The sequence below is a fragment of the Globicephala melas genome, chromosome 1 (genome assembly GCF_963455315.2).
Source record: "Globicephala melas chromosome 1, mGloMel1.2, whole genome shotgun sequence".
NCBI lineage: Eukaryota > Metazoa > Chordata > Mammalia > Artiodactyla > Delphinidae > Globicephala > Globicephala melas.
Window position 1 is genome coordinate 162521295 of NC_083314.1, and position 17288 is coordinate 162538582.

The window sequence follows — 17288 nt, forward strand, 5'->3', positions numbered from 1 at the left end:
CAAAAAAAACATAGAGGGAATTCCCTGGCGGTCCAGTGGTTAGGACTCCACGCTTCCACTGCTGGGGACCGGGGTTCAAGCCCTGGTCAGGGAACTAAGATCCCCCAAGCCACATGGAGTGGCCAAAAATAAATAAATTAAAAAATTAAATAAATAAAATGATTTACTGAGTAAAAAATGTAGGCACAAAACTGTACATATATATGACACATTTTTTGTAAAATACAGATGTATATATGTTATGTCCAGATATATGCACACAGAAAAAAGCATGGATGTACAAACACCAAAATGGTAATGATGGTTATCTGTGGACAGTGTGATTGTAGTCAGTTTTTTTCCCTGTGCACTTCTTTGTTTTCTGAGATTACATTAGGAGGTGGTAGCGAGGGGGGAGGAGAAAAAACAATGATCATAGAAAAATAAACATTTGTTAAAAAAGGGTAGAGTGGGACTTCCCTGGTGGTCCAGTGGGTAAGACTCCACGCTCCCAATGCAGGGGGCCCAGGTTCGATCCCCTGTTGGGGAACTAGATCTCGCATGCATGCCGTAACTAAAGATCCCACACGCTGCAACTAAGACCCAGTGCAGCCAAAATTAATTAATTAAAAAAAAAAAAAAAAACTTCCTAAATTTTAAAAGAAAAAAAAAAGAAAGCATAGAGTGATCCTGGAGGTAATCTAGACATTACAAATGGAAGTGGGAGATGCGTGGGGAGTATTTCTGACCTCCAAAGGTAATTACCATACTCTTTTGTAAGACAGATGATGACACTTCCCATTTTTATAGCACTGTGCAGTTCACAAGTTACTTTTATGTACAGCATCTCAACAAGCCCATGAGGTCTGCAGAGAGTTCCTGTATATAGGATGTCTTGGTAGGAGAGGACAGCCAAGGACACCTGTCTGTACCATGTCAGATTGAACCTGGGCTGGGACTAAACCAGGACATTTTCAAGACCTCAGGTAAAAACTCACAGGACCATTTTACATGGTCACAGGTCAGCCTCACTGGGATAGTGGCCTAAAAGACAGACCTCACTAGTACAACCCAGCACAGCCTTTAAGGAGGGATGTATATTCCTTACCCACAGAGCCACCAGTAGATAGCTGACAGAACTCAAAGAGGCCATCAAATACCGGACAGTCCTCACCAACGTTAACTTGAAAAAACATAGGAAAAGGTTAGTTTCCACAATTTCCTTTAGTTTTTGTTTACATATTTATGAGCTGATGGAAAAAATGCAGAATTTGGATTCAGAAGGCTTGGGTTCTTGTCCAGGCTCTACTACTTACTGGCTGTGTGACTGGGTCCAGTCACTTAACTTTGTTGAGCTTTCGTTCATTATCTATAACTAGCAATAATGACATCCACCTTACCCAATTGTTGAGAAGATTGATAGAAATCTTATATGGGGAAGCATTTAGCAAGTAAATACTTGGAAAATGTTGGTTCATTCCTGAGGGAGAAAAATACAGCCTCTTATTCCAGCCTGGGTTTGTTCCTGGACCTCACTCCAGCTGGCCAACAAGGAAGTGAAGAACAGAGACCTATACTGTCATCCACTGGATGCTTAACAACGTGCCGGACACTATGCTCAGTGCTTTAAGTACCTGGTGTCGTTTATCCTCACACACCTGAGGTAGGGTTTGGTCCTATTTTATAAATGGAAAAACAGGCTCAAAGAGGTGAACTGTCAGTAAATGGCAGAGGCGGTATTCAAGGATTGGTCTGCCTGTCCTAAAAGCCTACGAAAATATACTCTGGCCTCTTCCCCAGTAATTTCACATACACAGTCTCATTTGATCCTAACAAGCCCATAAAAGCTGGACGAGACAAATATCAACCCCACTGTGCAGAGGAACAAACAGATGTGGAGAAGCTAAGTGACTCGCCCAGGGTTATATAATCAGGCAGTGGTAGAACCAGAGTCCAGGTGTCCTGACTCCCACAGTCCAGTGCTCTTCTACTATACCAAGTGACAACTGGAGGAAAGTTATTTCAGGCCTAAGGGGTAAAAGTACAAACTAACACATAATGTGGAACCACATGCAAACAATAATGCAAATAAAATGAAAAAGACAGGAAGGGAAGCACACCTGAAGGCTGCAGACTCAGAGCTACAGAGGAACCTTATGGCTCCAAGTCTGCTCTCACAGAAAAGGAAACTGCTGAGATGTCAATGATATACAGAAGTTAGAGGCAGGGTGGGGCTAAATTCTCGTTCTCTTGTCCCAGTCTTCCCATTGCATGCATTATTATCAACAGGGGTTCCCACAGTAGAGCAAGGAGGAGGAGCCCTAGGATGAGGAGGGTAGGAGAGCCCAGCTTAGACTGTGGTGACCTCTTGAGACACAGCTGAAGCTCAAGGTTTGCAATAACCACAAGAGTTACCACCTCTGGCACTGCCCTAAACTTGGGAGGGTGCTCTGATCTGGTGCCCTGCCAAGCACAGTGCTCTGAGGAAAGGTGGCGTGTGTATGGGGGTAAGCAGTAGGTGGCTCTCTCCCCCACTTCCCAGGTAAACACTGGGAGGCTGTGTCAATAAGAACTTTGGTCCCTGAGGCCAGGCTATTTATTTATCCATCGGCAATTGATTTCCCTCTCTGGCTGCTTCCTCCTTCAGTGGGCTTGGTCTGTCTGGGTTCCCAAACCTTTGCTTATACTCCTGTTTGAGATGTGGAGCTCCCATGACAAGAAATTGGTATTTTAGAAACGAGAAAAAATATATTCCTTCAGGCCCCAAACCAACATGTGGCTCAGATGGCCAGTCCATTATTCCCAGCTCAAGGGAGCTGTGTGATTACAGATGGAAAAGGGGTAAAATGGGAGAGCAGACCCTCACTTGGGACTAATCTGTGAGACTAGGGAGGACTTTTCTATGGGTTTTCCCTCTTCCCACTATAAAACTTCTCTCATTCTTAGGCTGGCTTTAGACTGATGGGGAGCAATACTGGGTGAGAGATGGGGGAGCAGACGTAGGTCAAGAAGGCACTAAAAAGCATATACTGCAGCAAGAGACACATGGGATTAAACACTGACTTCAGGATAGTGCTTACACCTTGGTGGTGGTGGGAATGGGGTGGAGAGGGGGGTAGAAGAGGAAGGGCATGTGATCAAAGAGAGGTGCCCAGGAGGGCTTCAACTGTACTGGCAATGTTTTCTTTCTTAGGCTGGTTGTAGGGACATGTTTGATCATTGTATAATTTTTTATAGTTTTGTGTGTGTGTCTGAAATATTTTATGTGCAACATATTTTAAAATAGTCCAGAATCAGGAAACCAGAGTTCCATTCTCCATTCCACCACTATCTTGCTGTGTGACCCTGGGACAGTCATCTCACCTCCCTGGGTTTCAGTTTATACATCTACAAAATGGACAAGAATGCCTCCAAATTTTACCAGCACAAGTCCCTTTTATCACGTTTCTACCATAAGCCTCATGTTTTGATAGACTATCTGCCAAAAATAAAAATTGCATTTATTTATGTTCCCATTTTTAATTATTAAAAATTATGTCAGAACTTCTGCTTAAGATTCTCAAATTCTCAAAGTGACCATAAAGCATTTAAATTACATCCTAGCAAGAGCAAGGAAACCAGACTTATTTGGTCTTATTACATGTATTAACTTCCTAGGTTAGGTGTTGGTAAATACTGAAAAAAACTCAGCTCTTCATCCCTGTTATTGTCCCTGTAGACATCCCTGGTTTTAAAGCACTGCACTAGTGACATCTCTCTGAATCAAGTCAGTAAGGTGCCTTGAAGTACTCAGAGAACCTCATCCTTTTTTTTAAAAAATTTTTTAATTTAATTTAATTTTTTTATACAGCAGGTTCTTATCAGTTATCTATATTATACATATTAGTGTATATATGTCAATCCCAATCTCCCAATTCGTCCCACCACCACCACTCCCCCGTGCCACTTTCCCCCCTTGGTGTCCATACATTTGTTCTCTACATCTGTGTCTCTATTTCTGCCCTACAAACCAGTTCATCTGTACCATTTTTCTAGGTTCCACATATATGCGTTAATATACGATATTTGTTTTTCTTTCTGACTTACTTCACTCTGTATGACAGTCTCTAGATCCATCCACGTCTGTACACAAATGACCCAATTTCATTCCTTTTTATGGCTGAGTAATATTCCATTGTATATATGTACCACATCTTCTTTATCCATTTGTCTGTCGATGGGCATTTAGGTTGCTTCCATGACCTGGCTATTGCAAATAGTTCTGCAATGAACATTGGGGTGCATGTGTTTTTTTGAATTATGGTTTTCTCTGGGTATATGCCCAGGAATGGGATCGTGGGCCATCTGGTAATTCTGGTAATTCTAGAATTCTAGAAATCTGGTATTTCTATTTTTAGTTTTTTAAGGAACCTCCATACTGTTCTCCATAGTGGCTGTATCAATTTACATTCCCACCAACAGTGCAAGAGGGTTCCCTTTTCTCCACACCCTCTCCAGCATTTGTTGTTTGTAGATTTTCTGATGATGCCCATTCTAACCGGTGTGAGGTGATACCTCATTGTAGTTTTTATTTGCATTTCTCTAATAATTAGTGATGTTGAGCAGCTTTTCATGTGCTTCTTCTCTCTTCTTTGGGGAAGTGTCTATTTAGGACTTCTGCCCATTTTTGGATTGAGTTGTTTTTTTAATATTGAGCTGCATAAGTTGTTTATATATTTTGGAGATTAATCCTTTGTCCTTTGATTTGTTTACGTATGGTGTTAGGGAGTGTTCCAGTTTCATTCTTTTACATGTAGCTCTCCAGTTTTCCCAGCACCACTTATTGAAGAGACTCTCTTTTCTCCATTGTATGTTCTTGCCTCCTTTGCTATAGATCAGTTGACCATAGGTGCATGGGTTTATCTCTGGGCTTTCTATCCTGTTCCATTAATCTATATTTCTGTTCTTGTGCCAGTACCATATTGTCTTGATTACTGTAGCTTTGAGGTACAGTCTGAAGTCAGGGAGTCTGATTCCTCCAGCTCCGTTTTTTTCCCTCAAGACTGCTTTGGCTATTCAGGGTCTTTTGTGGCTCCATACACATTTTAAGATTTTATGTTCTAGTTCTGTAAAAAATGCCACTGGTAATTTGATAGGGATTGCATTGAATCTGCAGGTTGCTTTGGGTAGTATGGTCATCTTCACAATATTGATTCTTCCAATCCAAGAACATGGTATATCTCACCATCTGTTTGTGTCATCTTTGATTTCTTTCATCAGTATCTTACAGTTTTCTGCGTACAGGTCTTTTGTCTCCCTAGGTAGGTTTATTCCTAGGTATTTTATTCTTTTTGTCGCAGTGGTAAATGGGAGTGGTTCCTTAATTTCTCTTTCAGATTTTTCATCATTAGTGCATAGGAATGCAAGAAATTTCTGCGCATTAATTTTGTATCCTGCAACTTTGCCAAATTCATTGATTAGCTCGAGTAGTTTTCTGGTGGCATGTTTAGGATTCTCTATGTATAGTATCACGTCATCTGCAAACAGTGACAGTTTTACTTCTTCTTTTCCAATTTGTATTCCTTTTATTTCTATTTCTTCTCTGATTGCCGTGGCTAGGACTTCCAAAACTATGTTGAATAATAGTGGCGAGAGTGGACATCCTTGTCCTTTTCCTGATCTTAGAGGAAATGCTTTCAGTTTTTCACGATTGAGAATGATGTTTGCTGTGGGTTTGTCGTATATAGCCTTTATTTTTTATTTTTTCGGTACGCGGGCCTCCCACTGCCGTGGCCCCTCCCGTCGCGGAGCACAGGCTCTGGACGCGCAGGCCCAGCGGCCACGGCCCACGGGCCCAGCCGCTCCGCGGCATGCGGGGCCCTCCCAGACCGGGGCACGAACCCGCGTCCCCCGCATCGGCAGGCGGACTCTCAACCACTGCGCCACCAGGGAAGCCCCGTATATGGCCTTTATTATGTTGACGTAGGTTCCCTCTATGCCCACTTTCTGGAGAGTTTTTATCATAAACGGGTGTTGAATTTTGTCAAAGGCTTTTTCTGCATCTATTGAGATGATCATATGGTGTTTTCTTCTTCAGTTTGTTAATATGGTATATCACATTAATTGATTTGCGTATATTGAAGAATCCTTGCATCCCTGGGATAAATCCCACTTGATCATGATGTATGATTCTTTTCATGTGCTGTTGGATTCTGTTTGCTAGCATTTTGTTGAGGATTTTGCATCTATATTCAACAGTGATATTGGCCTGTAGTTTTCTTTTTTTGTGACATCTTTATCTGGTTTTGTTATCAGGGTGATAGTGGCTTCATAGAATGAGTTTGAGAGTGCTCCTTTCTCTGCAGTTTTTTGGAAGAGTTTGAGAAGGATGGGTGTTAGCTCTTCTCTAAATGTTTGACAGAATTCACCTGTGAAGCCATCTGGTCGTGGACTTTTGTTTGTTGGAATATACATATATTTTTTAATATGTGGTTCTTTTGTGGGTTTTTTTCTCATTTATTTTTGGCTGCGTTGGGTCTTCGTTGCTGCATGTAGGCTTTCTCTAGTTGCGGCGAGCAGGGGCTGTTCTTTGTTATGGTGCGCAGGCTTCTCATTGCAGTGGCTTCTCTTGTTGAGGAGCATGGGCTCTAGGCGCGTGGGCTTCAGCAGTTGTGGTGCACGGGCTTCATTGCTCCGCGCCATGTGAGATCTTCCCAGACCAGGGCTCGAACCTGTGTCCCCTGCATTGGCAGGCAGATTCTTAACCACTGTACCACCAGGGAAGCTCCTGTTGGAAGATTTTAAATCACAGTTTCAATTTTATTACTTGTGATTGGTCTGTTCATATTTTCTATTTTTTCCTGGTTCAGTTTTGGAAGGTTATACCTTTCTAAGAATTTGTCCATTTCTTCCAGGTTGTCCATTTTATTGGCACAGAGCTGCTTGTAGTAGTCTCTTACGATGCTTTGTATTTCTGTGGTGTCTGCTGTAACTTCTCCTTTTTCATTTCTAATGTTATTGATTTGAGTCCTTTCCCTCTTTTTCTTGATGTGTCTGGCTAAAGATTTATCAAGAGAGCCTCATCTTTTCTTTTTTTTAACATTTTACAGGAGTGTACTTGCTTTACAATGTTGTGTTAGTTTCTGCTTTATAGCAAAGTGAATGAGCTATACACATACATGTATCCCCATATCTCCTCCCTCTTGCGTCTCCCTCCATCCTCCGTATCCCACCCCTCTAGGCGGTCACCAAGCACTGAGCTGATCTCCCTGTGCTATGCAGCTGCTTCACACTAGCTATCTATTTTACATTTGGTAGTGTATATATGTCAATGCCACTCTCCCACTTCATCCCAGCTTACCCTTACTCCTCCCCAAGTCCTCAAGTCCATTCTCTATGTCTGCTTCTTTATTCCTGTCCTGCCCCCAGATTCTTCAGAACCATTTTTTTTTTTTAGATTCCATATATATGTGTTAGCATACGGTATTTGTTTTTCTCTTTCTAACTTACTTCACTCTGTATGACAGACTCTAGGTCCACCCACCACACTACAAATAACTCAGTTTCGTTTCTTTTTATGGCTGAGTAATATTCCATTGTTTATATGTGCCACATCTTCTTTGTCGATGGACACTTAGGTTGCTTCCATGTCCTGGCTATTGTAAAAAGGGCTGCAGTGAACTTTGTCGTACATGACTCTTTTTGAATTATGGTTTTCTCAGGGTATATGCCCAGTAGTGGGATTGCTGGGTTGTATGGTAGTTCTATTTTTAGTTTTTGAAGGAACCTCTATACCGTTCTCCACAGTGGTTGTATCAATTTACATTCCCACCAACAGTGCAAGAGGGTTCCCTTTTCTCCACACCCTCTCCAGCATTTATTGTTTGTAGATTTTTTGATGGTGGCCATTCTGACTGGTGTGAGGTGATACCTCATTGTAGTTCTGATTTGCATTTCTCTAATGATTAGTGATGTTGAGCATCCTTTCATGTGTTTGTTGGCAATATGTATATCTTCTTTGGAGAAATGTCTATTTAGGTCTTCTGCCCATTTTTGGATTGGGTTGTTTGTTTTTTTGATATTGAGCTGCTTGTAAATTTTGGAGATTAATCCTTTGTCAGTTGCTTCATTTGTAAGTATTTTCTCCCATTCTGAGGGTTGTCTTCTCGTCTTGTTTATAGTTTCCTTTGCTGTGCAAAAGCTTTTAAGTTTCATTAGGTCCCATTTGTTTATTTTTGTTTTTACTTCCATTTCTCTAGGAGGTGGGTCAAAAAGGATCTTGCTGTGATTTATGTCATAGAGTGTTCTGCCTATGTTTTCTTCTAAGAGTTTTATAGTGTCTGGCCTTACATGTAGGTCTTTAATCCATTTTGAATTTATTTTTGTGTATGGTTCTAATTTCATTCTTTTACATGTAGCTGTTCAGTTTCCCCAGCACCACTTAATGAAGAGGCTGTCTTTTCTCCATTGTATATTCTTGCCTCCTTTATAAAAAAATAAGGTGACCGGGCTTCCCTGGTGGCGCAGTGGTTGAGAGTCTGCCTGTCGATTCAGGGGACGCAGGTTCGTGCCCCAGTCCGGGAATATCCCACATGCTGCGGAGCGGCTTGGCCCATGAGCCATAGCCGCTGAACCTGCGTGTCCGGAGCCTGTGCTCCGCAACAGGAGAGGCCGCAACAGTGAGAGGCCCGCGTACCGCCAAAAAAAAAAAAAAAGGTGACCATATGTGTGTAGGTTTATCTCTGGGCTTTCTATCCTGTTCCATTCATCTATATTTCTGTCTTTGTGCCAGTACCATACTGTCTTGATTACTGTAGCTTTGTAGTATAGTCTGAAGTCCAGGAGCCTGATTCCTCCAGCTCCGTTTTTCTTTCTCAAAATTGCTTTGGCTATTCAGGGTCTTTTGTGTTTCCATACAAAGTGTGCAATTTTTTGTTCTAGTTCTGTGAAAAATGCCATTGGTAGTTTGATAGGGATTGCATTGAATGTGTAGAGAGCCTCATCCTTTTTACCCCCACCTTCAATGACAAAAAAATCTCAGACCTCATTTTTCAATGCACAACTTTAGAATGCTGGTTTCAGGAAAACTGGAGCAAACTGGGAGCCAGAACCAAACCTGCGCACTCCTGAGGGCCTAATATGTCGTCTGTCTTGATAGATTTGAAAATAAAAGCAATAAGTTATAACAGCAAAAGCTACTATTCACTGCTTTAAATACACTATCTTGGGCTTCCCTGGTGGCGCAGTAGTTAAGAATCCACCTGCCAATGCACAGGACACAGGTTCGAGCCCTGGTCCAGGAAGATCCCACATGCCGTGGAGCAACTAAGCCCATGCACCACAACTACTGAGCCTGCGAGCCTGCGCTCTAGAGCCCGCGAGCCACAACTACTAAGCCCGCATGCCACAACTACTGAAGCCCACACTACTAGAGCCTGTGCTTGGCAATAAGAGAAGCCACCACCACGAGAAGCCTGTACACCACAACGAAGAGTAGCCCCCGCTCACCACAACTAGAGAAAGCCCTCATGCAGCAACGAAGACCAAACACAGCCAAAAATAAATAAATAAATATTTTTAAAATAAATAAATAAATACAGTATCTTACTCATCCCCCCAAACTCCATTATGAAACAGGCACTACTGTCTTCCTTTTAAAGAAGGTAAAACAAGGCTCAGAAAGGCTAGGGGACATACTCAAGAACACAGAGCTAAGTGGCAGAGCTATGGGATTCAAACCAAGACATCAAAGCTCATTCTCTTGCTTTAATACGAAGCTGCTTCTCTAATGAGAGCCCTCTCTACTGAGAGTAGAGCCTTATCGCTAGCCTAAATAAGTTATGGAACGGCCCTAAAGCCATCTAAAGCAAAGGAATGAATCTGTCTCACCTGAGAAGGAAATAAGACCCTGTCAATTCAGACAGTAAGTACCTCACTTAGATGGGGCAGCAGCTCCTGGAGTTGTGCGTGGCAAAGAAGCTTAATGCTTCATAAAAGGTCCCTGTGGTTCTCTAATCATTACCAGTGCACAATTATTGTAACAAATAAATTTCTGCCTTGGGAATCAGACTACCTTGTGGCCAGTAGCAACAAAAAAGTGCCATAGATTTCCTGGTATTTCAAAATAAGCTGTCATAAACTATTCAAAACTTCTTCTAGACAATACTGTTACATTGTTTTATTATGAGATCTTAGGTGCTAAGGGATAATTTCTAAAATAACACAAGTGAGAAATCAGGGATGACAGTTTCTTCTCAAATTTGAACATAATTTTTCCACACAGCTAAAACAATCCCCATAATTCCTATAAGCTGAGCGTGGCTTCTGAGATGTGACCTGTTCTGAGTTTCAAGTCCCAAGGGGCAGGGGCAGAATCACCTTAACTCAAAGATTACATCACCTAGAGTCTAAGTGGCTGCTAAGTTCTTAACTAATACTCACATAGTGAGAGCAGTTACAGTTGCATGGGATGACATCCAGTCCATTTTACAAAAGAAAAATCTGAGGGGAAGTGACTTGCCCCAGTCAGTTAAGAGTCAGTGCCGGGACCTATATCACCTGTCTCCCCAACCCAGGTCAGTGCTTTTTCCATTACAACAATTACAGTTTGGTGGGGCGGGGATAATGTTGTGAACCTAACTGGACAAAGTTCAATCTATTTCTTACAATCAGGAAACAAAGAAAACCAGTCTTGAGACAAAAGAAACACTTTGGTACCCTCAGGAAGCAGGGAAAATCAGGTGTCAGCTGAATGGGGGATACAAGGGAAGGGAGGGTGAGTCTCTCCAACTTGAAGGGAGATCCAACTGGGGGCTTGACAGTAGGGAGGGAACAGAATGGACTTACATCTCTGCATCTGCTTGCTGTACTCAGACATGTTATCTGGGCGGATGGAGCGCAAGAATTTAATGTAGTCATCACTGTGGTACTTGGTCATCTCCTCAGCATTGGCTTTGTGAGGGCGCTAGAGGGCAGAGGGGAGAAAAGAGCATGTTATTCTTGACTACTGCCAGTCTTCACTCAGCACTGAGCTAGGTGCTGTACAGAATAAAAAATGACTGATTAGATTCAGTCCTCAAGAAACTCACAATCTAGTTAAGCAAATAAGATTATCAAAAGAGATTCCATATCTCAAGACCTAGATGGCATCTCAAGCTCTATTGCCTAGGCAAGTCTATATTTTTTTTCTTTTTTTCCATTTTTTAATTTAAAAAAATTGTTTTAAGTATTTAATTATGGTGGCAATTCTATCTCTTGAGCCTCAATTTCCTCATTTACCAAATAGGGATAACAACATCTACTTCACAGGGAAGAGGTGAGAATTGGATGAGACTGTTAAATCTCTTTGTAAATTGTTTTACAAATCACTTTCTTTTTAATATTCAATATAACAATATATAATTATGGGCCAAATGGCTCTAAGAGTTCAAGAAGAAGGGGTGACTAGTAATAACTGAAATAGATGGGAAATCCTTTATGAATCATCATCACACCAACAATTCTGATCACATCCTCCCCATAATAACTTCCCTGACATAGTAATTTCCAGGTTATCCCAACATTCTGATTCAGCCTGTCCTCTTTTTAAAAATTCTCTTCCTCTCCTGCCTTAAAGGTGGGTCTCCTTCAAAGACAACCCTCTTCTTTTCTAATAACCAATACTTTTATAGTTTATAAAGCATTTTCAATACAGCTAACATTAATTATTTACTCTGTGCCAGTCACTGTTTTAGGCACAACCTTTTAAAGTCCATACTATTATTATCTTCACTTTGCAGTAAGGAAACTACAGCAGAGAGGGGTTAAACATAATTTGCCCAAGGTTACATGGCTAGTAAGCCAGAATAAGAAAGGTCTGGCTCCAGGGACTATTTGACTCTCATTTAAGCCTCACTTAATATAACGAGAAATACTGAAATTGAAAGACTGATACTGTTTTATTAAAAAACACCCATAGAAGGCTTCCCTGGTGGTGCAGTGGTTAAGAATCCGTCTGCCAATGCTGGGGACACAGGTTTGAGCCCTGGTCCGGGAGGATTCTACGTGCTGCAGAGCAACTAAGCCCGTGCACCACTACTGAGCCTGCGCTTAGAGCCCATGAGCCACAGCTGCTGAGCCCACGTGCCACAACCACTGAAGCCTGTGAGCCTGGAGCCTGTGCTCTGTAACAAGAGAAGCCACCGCAATGAGAAGCCTGGGCACCAAAACGAAGGGTGGCCCCCGCTTGCCACTAGAGAAAGCCCATGTGCAGCAATGAATACCCAAGGCAACCAAAAATAAATAAATTAAAATGAATAAATTAATAATAAAAAAAGACAGCTGGAGGAGCAATACTCATATCAGATAAAATAGATTTTAAAATAAAGAATGTTACAAGAGACAAGAAAGGACACTACATAATGATCAAGGGATCAATCCAAGAAGATATAACAATTATAAATATATATGCACCCAACATAGGAGCACCTCAATACAAAAGGCAACTGCTAACAGCTATAAAAGGAAATCGACAATAACACAATAATAGTGGGGGACTTTAACACCTCACTTACACCAATGGACAGATCATTCAAACAGAAAATTAATAAGGAAACAAGAGCTTTAAATGACACAATAGACCAGATAGATTTAATTGATATTTATAGGATACTGCATCCAAAAACAGCAAATTACACTTTCTTCTCAAGTGCACACGGAACATTCTCCAGGACTGATCACATCTTGGGTCACAAATCGAGTCTCAGTAAATGTAAGAAAATTGAGAGCATATCAAGCATCTTTTCTGACCACAACGCTATGAGATTAGAAATCAATTAAGGGAAAAAAACATAAAAAACAAAAACAGACGGAGGCTAAACAATACATTACTAAATACCAAGAGATCACTGAAGAAATCAAAGAGGAAATCAAAAAATACCTAGAAACAAATGACAATGAAAATACAATGATCCAAAACCTATGGGATGCAGCAAAAGCAGTTCTAAGAGGGAAGTTTATAGCAATACAATCCTACCTCAAGAGATAGCAAACATCTCAAATAAAAAATCTAACCTTACACCTAAAAGGACTAGAGAAAGAAGAACAAACAAAACCCAGTTAGCAGAAGGAAAGAAATCATAAAGATCAGAGCAGAAATAAATGAAATAGAAACAAAGAAAACAATAGCAAAGATCAATAAAACTAAAAGCTGGTTATTTCAGAAGATAAGCAAAATTGATAGACCATTAGCCAGACTCATCAAGATAAAGAGGGAGAGAACTCATATCAATAAAATTAGAAATAAAAAAGGAAAAGTTACAACAGACACTGCAGAAATACAAAGCAACCTAAGACAGTACTACAAGCAACTCTATGACAATAAAATGGACAACTTGGAAGAAACAGACAAATTCTTAGAAAGGTATAACCTTCCAAGACTGAACCAGGAAGAAACAGAAAATATGAACAGACCAATCACAAGTAATGAAATTGAAACTCTGATTAAAAAAAAAAAAAAGTCTTCCAACAAACAAAAGTCCAGGACCAGATGGCTTCACAGGTGAATTCTGTCAAACATCTAGAGAAGAGCTAACACCCATCCTTCTCAAACTCTTCCAAAAAATTGCAGAGGAAGGAACACTCCCAAACTCATTCTATGAGGCCACCATTACCCTGATACCAAAACCAGACAAAGATAGTACAAAAAAAGAAAATTACAGACCAATATCACTGTTGAAAATAGATGCAAAAATCCTAAACAAAATACTAGCAAACAGAATCCAAAAACAGATTAAAAGGATCATACACCATGATCAAGTGGGATTTATCCCAGGGATGCAAGGATTCTTCAATGTATGCCAATTAACCAATGTGATGCACCACATTAACAAACTGAAGAAGAAAAACCATATGATCACCTCAATAGATGCAGAAAAAGCTTTCGACAAATTTCAACACCAATTTATGACAAAAACTCTCCAGAAAGTGGGCATAGAGGGAACCTACCTCAACATAAAAAAGGCCATATACGACAAACCCACAGTAAACATCATTCTCAATCGTGAAAAACTGAAAGCATTTCCTCTAAGATCAGGAAAAGGACAAGGATGTCCACTCTCGCCACTATTATTCAACATAGTTTTGGAAGTCCTAGCCACGGCAATCAGAGAAGAAATAGAAATAAAAGGAATACAAATTGGAAAAGAAGAAGTAAAACTGTCACTGTTTGCAGATGACGTGATACTATACATAGAGAATCCTAAACATGCCACCAGAAAACTACTCGAGCTAATCAATGAATTTGGCAAAGCTGCAGGATACAAAACTAATGCACAGAAATCTCTTGCATTCCTATGCACTAATGATGAAAAATCTGAAAGAGAAATTAAGGAACCACTCCCATTTACCACTGCAACAAAAAGAATAAAATACCTAGGAATAAACCTACCTAGGGAGACAAAAGACCTGTACGCAGAAAACTGTTAAGACATTGATGAAAGAAATCAAAGATGACACAAACAGATGGAGAGATATACCATGTTCTTGGATTGGAAGAATCAATATTGTGAAGATGACTATACTACCCAAAGCAACCTGCAGATTCAATGCAATCCCTATCAAATTACCAGTGGCATTTTTTACAGAACTAGAACATAAAATCTTAAAATGTGTATGGAGCCACAAAAGACTCCGAATAGCCAAAGCAGTCTTGAGGGAAAAAAACGGAGCTGGAGGAATCAGACTCCCTGACTTTAGACTATATTGCAAAGCTACAGTAATCGGGGCTTCCCTGGTGGCGCAGTGGTTAAGAATCCACCTGCCAATGCAGGGGACACGGTTCAAGCCCTGGTCTGGGAAGATTCCACATGCCGCGGAGCAACTAAGCCCGTGTGCCCCAACTACTGAGCTTGCGCTCTAGAGCCCATGAGCCACAACTACTAAGCCCACGTGCCTGGAGCCCGTGTTCCGCAACAAGAGAAGCCACTGCAATGAGAAGCCTGCGCACTGAAACGAAGAATAGCCCCCGCTCGCCACAACTAGAGAAAGCCCACGCACAGCAACGAAGACCCAACGCAGCCAAAAATAAATAAATTTTAAAAAAAGCTACAGTAATCAAGACAATATGGTACTGGCACAAGAACAGAAATATAGATCAATGGAAAAGGATAGAAAGCCCAGAGATAAACCCACGCACCTATGGTCAACTAATGTATAACAAAGGAGGCAAGGATATACAATGGAGAAAAGAGAGTCTCTTCAATAAGTGGTGCTGGGAAAACTGGACAGCTACATGTAAAAGAATGAAACTAGAACACTCCCTAACACCATACGCAAAAATAAACTCAAAATGGATTAGAGACCTAAATGTAAGACTGGACACTATAAAACTCTTAGAGGAAAACATAGGAAGAACACTCTTTGACATAAATCACGGTGAGATCTTTTTTGACCCACCTCCTAGAGAAATGGAAATAAAAACAAAAATAAACAAATGGGACCTAATGAAACTTAAAAGCTTTTGCACAGCAAAGGAAACTATAAACAAGACGAAAAGACAATCCTCAGGGGGCTTCCCTGGTGGCACAGAGGTTGAGAGTCCACCTGCCGATGCAGGGGACACGGGTTCGTGCCCCGGTCCGGGAAAATCCCACATGCTGTGGAGCGGCTAAGCCCGTGAGCCATGGCCACTGAGCCTGCGCGTCTGGAGCCTGTGATCCACAACGCAAGAGGCCACAACAGTGAGAGGCCTGCCTACCGCAAAAAAACAAAAAAAAACGACAACCCTCAGACTGGGAGAAAATATTTGCAAACAAATCAAAGGACAAAGGATTAATCTCCAAAATATATAAACAGCGCATGCAGCTCAATATTAAAAAAACAAACAACTCAATCCAAAAATGGGCAGAAGACCTAAATAGACACTTCCCCAAAGAAGAGAGAAGAAGCACATGAAAAGCTGCTCAACATCACTAATTATTAGAGAAATGCAAATAAAAACTACAATGAGGTATCACCTCGCACCGGTTAGAATGGGCATCATCAGAAAATCTACAAACAACAAATGCTGGAGAGGGTGTGGAGAAAAGGGAACCCTCTTGCACTGTTGGTGGGAATGTAAATTGATACAGCCACTATGGAGAACAGTATGGAGGTTCTTTAAAAAACTAAAAATAGAATTACCAGATTTCTAGAATTCTAGATTTCTAGAATTACCAGAATTACCAGATGGCCCAGCGATCCCATTCCTGGGCATATACCCAGAGAAAACCATAATTCAAAAAAACACATGCACCCCAATGTTCATTGCAGAACTATTTGCAATAGCCAGGTCATGGAAGCAACCTAAATGCCCATCGACAGACGAATGGATAAAGAAGATGTGGTACATATATACAACGGAGTATTACTCAGCCATAAAAAGGAATGAAATTGGGTCATTTGTAGAGACGTGGATGGATCCAGAGACTGTCATACAGAGTGAAATAAGTCAGAAAGAAAAACAAGTATCGTATATTGACACATATATGTGGAACCTAGAAAAATGGTACAGATGAACTGGTTTGCAGGGCAGAAATAGAGACACAGATGTAGAGAACAAATGTATGGACACCAAGGTGGGAAAGTGGCATGGGGGAGTGGTGGTGGTGGGATGAATTGGGAGATTGGGATTGACATATATACGCTAATGTGTATAAAGTGAATAACTAATAAGAACCTGCTGTATAAAGAAATAAAATTAAATTAAAAAAATACTTTATGGGTTAAACAAAAATGTTTGAGGGGTTGAATTTATCTCATGAATTAATTGTACCAATCTACTGATCACAATTTTACTAGCAATTCTCTAAGGGAATCCTCTCCCATCTTTAGGCCTTTGCATATACTACGGCCTAGAATACAGTTCTCTTCACACCCTCTATTCAATCTTTAAGTTGCAACTGAAAAGTTAATTTCCCCAGAAAGCTGTCCTTGACCCCCAGAGTCTCAGTTAAGTAACTCTCTGAAGTGCTCCCCTGAGAACCCTGTACTTCTCTTGTCATTCAAACTGCACAGAAATTGTGCTTGCTTGCTCTACTCCGGGAGGCCAGGAGCAGGTCTATCTTTATTCTAAGAAAATAGCACAGGGGAGTTCACTGGTGGCTTAGTGGTTAGGATTCTGGGTTTTTACTGCCATGGCCCAGGTTCAATCCCTGGATGGGGAACTGAGATCCCGCGCGGCTTGTGCACAGATGCCCAGCACTTAGTAAGTACTCAATAAAAATCTGTTGTCATAATAAATTAACTCTCATTTGGATTATTTTTTGGTTTCCTAATTGGTTCCATTTATATCCAGCCTTACCCTGTTCCAATCC

General features: G+C 40.9%; 1 protein-coding gene across 3 annotated transcripts in view; it reads right to left on the bottom strand.

The window, feature by feature from the left end:
• HDAC1 (histone deacetylase 1) overlaps positions 1-17288 on the bottom strand; it is a 40014-nt gene that overhangs the window by 7097 nt on the left and 15629 nt on the right. For 2 of the 3 annotated variants that reach the window (XM_060308475.1, XM_060308484.1), the window contains exons 3-4: positions 10804-10921; positions 1088-1162 (exon numbers count right to left, since the gene is read on the bottom strand). In XM_060308475.1, the coding sequence (XP_060164458.1) occupies positions 1088-1162; positions 10804-10921 (193 nt within the window). The remainder of the gene's footprint in view (positions 1-1087; positions 1163-10803; positions 10922-17288) is intronic. The other variant, XM_060308495.1, reaches the window with a different exon arrangement.